This window comes from Danio rerio, chromosome 25, assembly GCF_052040795.2.
Source record: "Danio rerio strain M-AB ecotype USA chromosome 25, GRCz13ab, whole genome shotgun sequence".
In the NCBI taxonomy this organism is placed as follows: domain Eukaryota; kingdom Metazoa; phylum Chordata; class Actinopteri; order Cypriniformes; family Danionidae; genus Danio; species Danio rerio.
The window spans coordinates 30,993,976-31,006,183 of record NC_141045.1 but is presented as its reverse complement, the minus strand read 5'-3'; the positions used below and the strand labels follow the sequence as shown (position 1 = coordinate 31,006,183).

The 12,208-nt window shown below is 33.2% G+C and overlaps 1 protein-coding gene across 32 annotated transcripts in view; it reads left to right on the top strand.

Annotated features, from left to right (window-relative positions):
* The first annotated feature begins 3,651 nt into the window (after positions 1–3,651).
* The window catches only part of agbl2 (AGBL carboxypeptidase 2), a 41,351-nt gene continuing 32,794 nt past the window's right edge, over positions 3,652–12,208 (top strand). For 8 of the 32 annotated variants that reach the window (XR_015525823.1, XR_015525822.1, XR_015525815.1 and 5 more), the window contains exons 1-6: positions 3,652–3,953; positions 4,123–4,186; positions 4,927–5,073; positions 6,682–6,867; positions 11,081–11,188; positions 11,275–11,425. Coding sequence is in view for 16 of the 32 variants with exons in the window: in XM_087311032.1 (XP_087167158.1) it covers positions 3,948–3,953; positions 4,123–4,186; positions 4,927–5,073; positions 6,682–6,867; positions 11,081–11,188; positions 11,275–11,425 (662 nt within the window). In the remaining 16 variants the exon portion in view is untranslated. 32 annotated transcript variants of the gene reach the window in all.

Genomic DNA, 12,208 nt, shown 5'->3' with positions numbered 1-12,208 from the left:
GATTACTTGCCAGCTCTAGGAAGAGTCCTGGTGGTTCCAAACATCTGGATTATGGAGGCCACTGTGCTCATTGGAACTTTCTGAGCAGCAGAATTTTTTTCTGTAACCTTCCCCAGCCTTGTGCCTTGAGACAGTCCTGTCCTCGTGCTAGGTTTGTGCTTTGACATGACTGTCAACCCTGGGACCTTATATAGACAGGTGTATGCCTTATGAAATCACGTCCAATCAACTGAATTTACCACAGGTGAACACCAATTAAGCTGCTGAAACATCTCAAGAAAGATCAGTGGAAACAGAATGTACCTGAGCTCAATTTAGAGCTTCACTGCAAAGGCTGTGAATACATGTACATGTGATTTTTCATCAACCAAACGCATTAGGTTGAATAGAAGTTATACTCAATCAATTTGGACCAAAAGCCAACAAATATATATATATTTTGATTCTGTAATTGTCTCCACAATAATTATACTTTTAACAAATTTTAAACGTGTGTGTGTGTGTGTATATATATATATATATATATATATATATATATATATATATATATATATATATATATATATTGTATTATGATGTATAAAAGTATATGCAAGTAGAGTTTTCTTGTTGTGACACAATAAGTCGCCCTTTTTTAATGAGACTTAATGAAACCTGCAGGAAACCTGTAGTATAGTTAAGACACTCAAATTTTTCTGGAGCCCATGGAGTGGACTCTCAACAGTGTACTCTAGAGCATTGGTTCTCAACTGGTTTGGCCATGGGACCCACATTTTTACATGGTCATCAACCCGCGACCCAAATTTTTAGGAAGTATAATATAATTTCAGGAATTATGATTAATAATACAATCAACAATACATCTCAATAACACTTAACTTTATATTTAAAAAATAGCATTGAATTACTTTCCTTACAGTAACATTTGCTTAAAAGTTGAGCTGACCTATATTTTTTATTTTTTAATTATAGTAGACTGAAGTCTTGGACAGCTATGTTTTGTTCTATTAATGGTAAGGGTTCTAGGGTTTGTGAATGGACATATTTGAAAATTATTTATAAGATTTATAAGATATTCACAATAAATTTTTATTATTCTATTATTAATTGTTTTGTTTTTAATAATTTTTGATAGGGTAAGTGAAAGTCTTTTCTAACTGGGATATTTGAAAAAATAAAATCAATCTTTAGCATTTGCAGGGCTAAAAGTCTAAAATTTCATTTATAATGGTCTTAAAACGTCTTAAATTCAACTTAGTGAAAGCTGTAGAAATCCTGCTCTGAGATGCACCTCCATTACAAAAAGTCAAGATTCACCTGGGAAAAATGTACCAATAGTAGACAGATTTTGGGGGAAAAATAGTAATGGAAATGTATAGAAAGATGCATTTTTATGCATTTTTATACTTTTATGCCATGAACAAATGATTAAATGCTGTGGGTGGTGAGACTATTCAACAGAGACCAAAATAATACATTTTGACCAACATGACATAAGCAACTGATTAATGTTGGAGGTATCAGAGAATTGCATCTGCATGGATGTACACAAGCATTTGCAACTTCTTCAAAGGAATGAGAAACTGCTTTTTTTGATGTGCACAGTTGACACGATGTGAGGATTGAACAGGTTGTTTTGAGAAGTTCAATATTGATTTGAGAAAGTAACTGAGAAAAATTAAATAAAAACGAGGCAATTCTTTAATTGATAAAATGTTCTAAGATACTTACTTAAAAATGATTAAATCACACAATTAATGCTGCGATAAAAACTGGCTCTTAAAGAAAAAGTAAATAACAGCCTACAAAATGACTAGTTATGGTGACCAGAGAGAGAGAGAGATAGATAGATAGAGGGATAGGAACACCCCTCACAGATCTCTCTTTTGAATTATTATTTTCTACAGGATGCTTTACATTAATATATTTGTGCATATACAGATTTTTCAGTACCAATGCAAAGTTTGGAAATAAAAAAAAAAAAAAAAAAAATATATATATATATATATATATATATATATATATATATATATATATATATATATATATATATATATATATATATATATATATATATATATATATTTAAATGGCATCAGAATATGGCAGGTGAATGTTAACATTACTTTGATTAGGCTTGAACTTAAGACTTAGCCTGAGAGTTAGCCTGCCCCGGACCAGGCTAGTTTCCCAGCATAAGTTGCCAGGGTAACTAAGTTTGAACTATCGTAAATTTGATTTATGAAACCGAATCCGCTATTAATACACCTGACTTACCAAAATAAGCCTGGCTTTTTCTGTAAGCTTGGTTTACGGAATAGCCCCCAGGACTCGCTGGTAGAAGATTGTATCTTAATGGGATTTGAATGAGTAAATAAATAAGAATCTAACTAGATGAACACTAGAAATGTTTATTTCAGTTGAGAAAATGATTTGACATTTTTAATGTACTTGATTACCCTATAAAATCACTGAAACATTTACTAAAATAAACAATCTAAGCAATTTCAATTTAATAAAAGACTACCCTGCTGAAAAAATAGCTTAAACAAGTCTAAGCTGGTTGGCTAGCTGGTCAACCAGCCTGGTATTAGAGGGGTTTTGCCATTTCCAGGTTTCCAGCTATTTCCTGCCTGGTCTTAACTGGTCAGGCTGGGAAATGATCAGCTAAACCGGCTAAAGCTAGCTTGACCAGGCTGGTTTAAGCTGGACATAGCTGATTTTGGCTGGGCTCCCAGCCTGGTCAAGCTGGTTTTAGCTGCATGGTCATCTCCCACTCCCAGCCTGATCAGCTAAGACCAGGTCGGAAATAGCCAAACCCCCTCTAAAACCAGCTTAGGCTGGTTTAAGTTGTTTTTTTAGCAGGGTGTTGAAAGGACTTAAAATTAAAATAAAAAAACATTATTACGTGTTTGATTAAAGAGGTGGCGTGGTGGCACAGTATTAGCATTGTCGTAGCATGCTCGGGTAGCATTGTCGCCTCACAGCAAGAAGGGTCGCTGGTTTGAGTCTCGGCTGGGTCTGTTGGCATTTCTGTGTAGAGTTTGCATGTTCTCTTTGTTCGTATGGGTTTCCTCCAGGTGCTCCAGTTTCTCCCACAAGTCCAAAGACATGCGGTATAGGTGAATTGGGTAGGCTAAATTGTCCGTATGAGTGTCAATGAGAGTGTAGGGCTAACGTTATATGTGTTTCCCAGTGGTGGGTTGCAACTAGAAGGACATCTGCAGCGTCAAACATATGCTGTATAAGTTGGCAGTTCATTCTGCTGTGGTAACCCCAAATTAATAAAGACACTGAGCAAAAAAAAAAAAAAAAAAGGTAAACGAATGAATGTTTGAGTAAAACATCTTTATTAAAGGTAAAGAAAATATCTAATTTAGAGGACGTGTATTCGTTTTTAAACAACACCGCACAATGTTTTTAATATAAGACGATGTATGAAATCAGATTTTTATTGAATAACTTTGATTTTTAACCAAAACTAATGAAAAGTTTGTTATTTTGACCTCTGAAACAATTACGTTAACTCTTGTTTTCTCTGTTTTAAATGCACAAGTTTGTCATATTTGTAATAACAACGAACTAACGCAAAATAAAGATTAACCGACAAGACTTCTGTTCTTTTCTGCGTGCTTCCTGCAGGAAACGTGCGTCGTGTCCATGGCAACCATGACACAAATGGCGCCTGAACAATAATTATAACCTAGAGATTTCCTTTTTAAAAAAACTGTAGTTATTTAACAGGCTACCAGGAACATATTAAACTCTTTAAAAAACTAGTTTAGAACAGTATGCAGCTTTTCTTATCGGTTTAAAGCAATGTGCTCTTAACTAAAGGAGCGCTGTCACTCGATATATTTTTCCAGGCGCTGGTAAACTGTAAGGTTATTTGGCGTTGTTTACAATGACTTCATGACTTGCGTGCAGCCGCTCTTACGGTTACAGGAATGCAGGTTAGTGAACCCACAAAATTTGCTCCTGCCTTTTGCACTCTACGGTTACAGTCTAATATTACCTTGTTGTTAACATACCAGAACATTGATACTCAATGCCTTTTAACCTTCTGCCCTATTTCTTGTGTTTAAACTCACTTCAATGTTCTCTTTTCGCGTCGAAAAGAAGAAATCAGACGATCCTTATGAGAGGTTACTTTTGCTGCATCTTCAGCATTATGGATTCCTCTCAGGTAAGCTCCACTTCTGTATGGTTTTACTTCATTTGACTGGTTTAAATTATGTTAATGTTAGAAAGCCATAATATTGACCTTTCTATGCTTATGGCGTAAAAATTCTGATGTCAACTGTAATTAAGTTGTAGGTCGTAATCTTGACTCAATTGTGTTATTTCTTTTTAATTTTAAATCAAATTACTTTTTCATTGTGTACTAACTTCGTTTTTAACGATGTAATTCACCTAAAACAGAAAATTCAGCCATAATCTACACATCCTTCTCTTGTCACAAATCTGTATAAGTTTCTTTCTTCTGCTGGACCTAAAAGAAGATATTTTGAAGAAAGCTGGAACCGGTAACCATTGACTTTCATTGTATTTGTTTTGCCTACTATGGATGTCAATGGTTACAGGTTGCTAGATTTCTTTTTTCCTGCTTTCTCCAAAATATGTTTATAAAAAGTTAATAATAATAATGTTCGGAAAAAGTTAATATGTTCACTTGGGTGAACAAACCTTTTTAATAATATCATCTTTAACTAAACTTTCACCATAGAAAGTCATGTATAATAGAAGAAGTTAAGCAATCATGGCTGTTTTGTGTGTTGGTTAACATTCAAACAACCACAGCATTACTGTAAATATACCACAGTAAACTATGGTGAGTGTGGCAAAACCATGGTTGATTTTGTTTATTTTTTGCTTAATTTAAAGTAAAACCATGATTAACTTTTGTAAATGTTTTGGTTATTTAAGCAGACAACAGCTCAGGCATTCCCATCAAAAGGGAATGGGAGGGAATCCAAGATTCTACTGCCTCAGACATGATTAACTCATCATCTCCATCTGAGAGCAGTGACTCTAATTTAGAAGAGGAGCAAGAGGAATCCAAGCCATGTTCAAGTAAATATGTTAAAGTCTGTCTTATATCTATTTCAGTTTGATTGCTGGAATTTCATTTGCAAATGCAATACAGTATCAGGATAAAATAAAATACAGTACAATCATTATAGGGTCAGACGATATGAAAAAAACTTGTAACAATGTTTCACAATGTACTGCATCTTCACATCAACTCTATTTTGTCTCATAAGCTAGAATATTTAAATTAACATTTAACAGACATATTATTGAATATACTGTATATAGTTATATACTGTATAACAAGACACAAATTTCATATCACTATATAATTCATACAGCTGGGAAAATGAGTATTGAGCACTTCACCATTTTTTCTCAGAAAACATATTTATAAAGGTATTGTTGACTCAACATTTTCTGTGATATTAGTAACAACCAAAAAATGAATATATCCAAAAAGAAAACCTAAACTATTTAGTTTACAAATTACGTTATCTGTAATTAATCATCTAAAATTAACCATGAATAAAAATGGAAAGTGTTGAACACATGAAGAAAGGGAGATGTAGAAAGCAGTGAAAGCCCAGATAGCAGCTGAAATCTCTCAGTAGTTTTTCAGCAACCCTCTGCTCTTCATCACTGTAAATGATTATCAGCTGATTCAATCCAACCTCTACATTATCAGGATAGTGAAGATGAAACCAGAGTGGACATTTCAGCAGGACATTTATCCAAAACACAGCCAAGACAACTCTCAAATGGTTTCAGAAAAACAAAATCAAACTTTACAATTACTCAACCAATCACCTCACTTGAATCCAATATAAAATTCAACTTAAAGATCATTCGATACCCTTGAACCATTAATATTTGTACACTTGTCTGTGAAAAAAAATCACCCCTGAATAATTCATGTGACTTCATTCTTCATATGAGACATCTTTAAGCTGCCATCACCAAAAAAGCCTTTTATATGAAGTATTAAATACATTTCAATAGTTCAGTACTTTTCCCAGAGATGGGTTGCGGCTGGAAGGGCATCCGCTGCGTAAAAACTTGCTGGATAAGTTGGCGGTTCATTCCGCTGTGGCGACCCCGGATTAATAAAGGGACTAAGCCGACAAGAAAATGAATGAATGAATAAATATTTGCAAACCCCAGCTGTTTATAAAGATAAATGTTTGTTGCTGATTAGTGAAGTATTTATGAAGTCTTAAAAATAGTTTGATAAGTTGTCTTTTAAAAAATGTGTGATATATTCAACAATACATCTATTAAATTTTAATAAAAATTTTCTACCTCATGAGACAAAATAGAGATGATGTAAAGATGCAGTATTATGTGTAAAATAATTACCACTGCCACCTTAATTATGGCATTCCTCTCATTTGTCAAGTTGTCATTCGAAACTTAACACTTGGGTCTAAGTAGCTAGTTCCCATTTGAAATTCATAGCCTTTATAAAAGATTCAGACTGTAAGAACACATAATAGTTTTAGGGAACATGTACCAGTGAATTAATTGTGCGTCTTGGTTACAACACAGCTGCAACAAATGCTCCTCGTATATCTTTTAACTGCAGCCTGTTTGTTGGCTGAGAAATTAGACTGCAATAATACGTCTGTGTTTTATTTATTTATTTTCCAGACTTTTTCAGTTTAAACAAAGCACTCAGGACCCGGCAGCTTGTGTTTGACTTTGATGGGGAGCGTCCTATTCCACGTCTAAGGGACCCTTTGGACCTCTTCACAATCCCATCTACCTCCTGTCCGTTCCAGGGCGTCCGCTGGCCCATAGAGTGTGATGTGATCTGTGACAAAATCCAGCATATCGGTATTAAGGCTTTTCTTCTATTATTAATGCAGTATATTGTTAAATTTGAGTTAGTGATAAAGTGTGAAGACAACACACTTTTTAACAACAGAATATTTAAATAGCAATATGTTGAATATTCCAGTAGACCTCTTTGATCATGGATTTTTATGTTTTAAAGTTGTGAATTGATTCAGGAAGTAGCTAAGTCATCACTCATTTAAACGTTTTTGTTTTGAAGTTTTTTATCACTTTACATTCTTATGAGAAATAAAACCACAAACGTTTCAAATGCCTTCCTACGTGTTTAAAGCAATTACACCCTCCACCCTCTTTTTAAATTGTTAATCACATTTACGTCATCAATTATTTAAATTTCAATCATTCGAAACATAGCCATGTTGTTTCCATATATGGACAAAATACATTATGAGTAATATGTTTGTTGCTGATTAGTGACAATGAAATTTTAAAATAGTTAATAAGTTGCTTTAAAAAATTAAAGAGGTATTGAAATCAGCTTATACAATGATATTCCACCCAAAAATGACATTTTTTTCATTATTTGCCCAAAGCTTTTGAGTTGTTTTTGTTTTGTTATACACAAAAGAAGATATTTTGAAGAATGTTGAAAACTGGTAACCATTGGTCTCCATTGTATTTGTTTATCCGGCTACGGATGTATCTGTAGTAAATATGTCTGAAATACGGATGTTTCTGTAAATAGAAATATCTTCAAACAGAAAATAAGATATCTTTAACAAAACAAAAAACCCTCAAACTGGTTTGGAACAAGTTAAGAATGAGTAAATAATAAATAATGATAAAATGTAATTATTTTGGGTGGACTGTACTGTAAATTAGTTTTAACACATGCAGTTGAAGTTTTTTTTTATTATTTCTGTTTTTTCATGATGACAGTAAATAATATTTTACTAGATATTTTTCAAGACACTAACTGGACTTAACTAGGTTAATTAGGTTAACTAGGCAGGTTAGGGTAATCAGGCAAGTTATTGTATAGCGATGGTTTGTTCTGTAGACTATTGAAAATAAATATAGCTTAAAGGGGCTAATAGTTTTGACCTTAAAATGCTTTTTAAAACTGCTTTTATTCTAGCCGAATGAAACAAATGAGACTTTATTCCAGGAGAAAAAATATTATCAGACATACTGTGAAAATTTCCTTGCTCTGTTAAACATTTCTTCATTTTTTTTTCGGCTTAGTCCCTTTATTTATCTGGGGTCACCACAGCAGAATGAACCGCCAACTTATTTAGCATATTTTTTATGCAGCGGATGCCTTTCCAGTCGCAACCCATCACTGAGAAACATCTACACACTCTCACATACAAACACGGGGAGAACATGCAAACTCCAAACACAAATGTCAACTGACCCAGCCGAGGCTCGAACCAGCGACCTTCTTGCTGTGAGGCGAACATGCTAACCACTGCGCCACCACATTACCCCTGTTAAACATCAGTTGGGAAATATTTTAAAAAATAATAATTCAAAGGGGGGCTAATAATTCTGATTTCAACTTTATTTAAAAATAGGGATGCACCGATAGGGATTTTTTGGCCGTTACCGATAACCGATAATTCTTCAGACTTGGAGGCCGATAGCCGATATATATAGGCCGATAATTATAAATAATTCAAAATGCATATTTTTATACAGCAAACTTCATAAAAGCTGAAACTCCGCTTTTTTGAACTGAATAGCCTATACTCAAAGCAAAAAAGCTATGATTTCAAAATTGGAAGGTGATTATATAGACCTGTATTCACAATTTCGCACAAATCAGCTTGCAAAAAATACATTATTTTATTTTCTTCATTGCAAATTAACATGCAAATTGACTGTTGCATAAAATTAAAAAGGTTAAATAACAAAATGACGTTTAATCAACAAGGAAGTTAAATATATTTTAAACAAAACGAAAATGAAAGAGCTAAGGACTAAGACCAGCTTATCACGTGTTACAGTGATGTACATGTGTACAAATATGTCATGTCCGAAAAAGCATTTTTTAGAGCCACAGTACAAGTGATAAGCTAGATACAGAATGTATTATTTTTTAAAAATGCGACATAAATTCATCGTATTTGGCTTTTTAGATTATTTTGAACACATGTAGCATCAACGCTTCTGTGTTTGTTCTTGCTGTCAATCGTGGGGAAAATGATCGATGAAAAGTTTATGATAAACCGTTGTGAGGGCACAGATTTGCCCTCGGATTTTGATACAAACCTGATCATTGAGCTCAGATGACTTTACGACAAACACAGAGCAGAATATAAAGACAGAACGTGTGGCTCGTATGCTGGATTCAGTGACCAGTGCACCTAGGCTCTCCCCTGTTGATCTGTGAAGGCTCAAGGCTGTCAGATCTATGTGTGTGTGCGCGCGGTGAAAGCTCTCACGCGTGTTCGTTATAATCAACATATTCCGATCAAACTGAATACAATCTTACATCAACAACACATGGGAAGCAAAGCGTTGATAATAACAAATAATTATGTTAGATTAAAAACCTTCAGTAAAGTTTTTGTTTAGCGTGTCACGTGTGCAGGTCAGTTTGGTGTGTGTGTATGTGTGCGTGTGTGAAGCGAAGAGGGAGAGACAGAAAAGTGGATCGCTTTTTTCGCAATGAGACCAAGTGACACGGGTCCTCGTTCATTCACCGGCTGCAACTAAAAGAGTTCACCCCGAAACTAATATTATTCGGCCCTGGAGTAATAAGTAAATCTCCCTGCTATCTCTAACACAACAAAGAGACAGAGCAGGAAAGGCTTACATATGTAATATTTTTTCCTGAGGCGATTTAAAGCAAAATAAACAATGACACTCAATCAAACATATCTACAATGATAAGGATAATGGTTACTTACTGAGTTATTAGCTCACAGCAATACCACGTGAAGAAAGGACGGACTTTGAAGTAATAATCAGTTTGAGGAGAGATCCATGAACAAGTCTGAACATGTTCCGGCCATGCGTGCGCGGCAACAATTACGTAATTTATCTGCTTAAATATATCAGCCTAATTTAGACATTGGATCGATAACGATAATTTTAAAAATAGCATTTATCGGCCGATAACGATATGGCCTCCGATATATCATGCATCCCTATTTAAAAAGTTATATTATGTCAAATCTATCACCCAAGTAACATGCCGCGTAAAAAAAAGATAGAAAGATAGAAAGCAAAGATATCATTCTGACGATCCCTTCTGACCCTCTTGAATGTGTCATTATTAATATTAGATCATTAAAAATTTTTATAACAAAGTAAAATTGCTCAAGTGTCATATGGTGCACGTTGAACCAATTTGCTGTTTATAAATTCATGGAAAAAAATCATAAAAATATTTTAATAACTATATTATATTAACTATATTAAACATAATATTTAGAAAATAATAAATATTGGGTTTTATGCAGTTTTAACAATACAAAATTCTGATATAGTTTATCTCTTGAAATTGAAAATAATTTGACTTCTTTATGACAAGACAATGGAGGTCTATGTGTTAATGTGGTAATGTGTAAATTGATGTTTATGGATTCAATTTAAAAAAAGTTTTTTTTACGGAAAATATTGTTAATTGGGCAAAATTTGTTCCCCTTTTTTATTTATTTTCACCGTACTGGTAATTATAACTGTACATATAATTAGATATAATTGTCTGTAGTTTTATGTTTCTAAAAGTTCTGGTACACGTAGACTTCAAAGTCTTTGTTTTCTGTTATGTTTTAGATAGCACTGCTAGTTTAAGTTTTTGTTTTGTAATTTTCCCCTCTATTTTTGATCTTTCTCCACAATTATTGCTACTTTTATGTGAATTTTTATTTTATGTATTTTTGTTCTAATACAAGTTTTAGATCTGATTAAGTTTCAAATAAGTGTTTTTTTTACATCCACACAGGTGTTTAAATGATTATAAAAATAACATATAATCTTATTTTAATGACAGTATTTTAGTGATTTTTTAAAATATCAGATTTATGTTTTTTTTTATAGCAGGAAAATGTGTTATGTGGTGATACAAAATTTATATTAAAAAATGATATAAAATATTTATATATATATATATATATATATATATATATATATATATATATATATATATATATATATATATATATATATATATATATATATATATAACCCTTTCAAAATGTCACCTGTTTTTTGTGTCTTAAATTTCTAAAAATAAAATCAGAATGGGACCCCTCAGAACCAGAGACGTTCTATCAGCCAACAGGCAATGAGCAAACTCCCATGCCAGTTGGAGAAGTGAGAGGAAACACTGTCTACTGCATAGACCCAGGTAAAAATATTATATTAAATACATTTTTGTGTGTATAAAACCCTTTTATTTTTATATCAATTACATTTTTATTTTTCTCATTTTAGCCACCAAAGCTTCCTACTTCACCTACTCCCGTGTAGGTGGAAGCAGAGGACCTATCAAAAGTGCCACGTCCTGTGCCAACAATCAGAAGGAGCCTACGCTAGCATTCGAGTCCCGTTTTGAGTGTGGAAATCTGCAAAAAGCAGTACAAGTGTGAGTCAGCTTTTTTCCATTAATAGTTATGGCTTTTCCGAAACATGAGAATAACGTTAAGCTTAAAGTCAGCATGAAGTGGAAGTTGCAGATAGTTTTCTTTTAGTATGGTAATTTACTTTTAACATAAGCGGAATATTGAGTAGGGGGTGGGGCTTTCTTTTAGCAAACTAATGGTAAGAAGGGCATGGTTAAGGATATAGCTATCCAGTTGCTATGGAAACCCTCAAGTTGACCTCAAGAGAAGGAGCGCCACACAATAGTTTGAGATATGGTAAAAATCGATGTGACTTAATAATTCGATTTTTTTGGTGTAGTGTAGTGTTCCTTTAATTCAAATTGCCTTTTAACATTCAATGGATGAACTGTGAGGAGAATAATAGTACCTCATTATACACCGTTTTTAAAGAAATGAAAGTTACTCCCATAATCCATGCAAAGCATTAGGGGGCATAGGCAGTGTTGAGTGTTACTAGTTATTGTAATTGAATCATTTATCCGCTGAAAATAGTAAAGTAAGGTATTGCTGTTAATTTTTGAGCAATCTAATTGCAAGTGTTTATAATGTACTTGCCTTAAATACTGTAAGCAGTTCTGCATAAATACATTAAGTGAAGCAGAATAATTTTTATCTTTATATATTTATTCATATTTTTGCAGAATTATTTTCTTTTTAACTAAAAAAGGTTACATTTATTTAAGACAATTGCACATGCTTAAGAAACAATCAATTCAGACAGAAATTAGTTAAAAGTAACTAAATATATGACATAAATTCAGAGA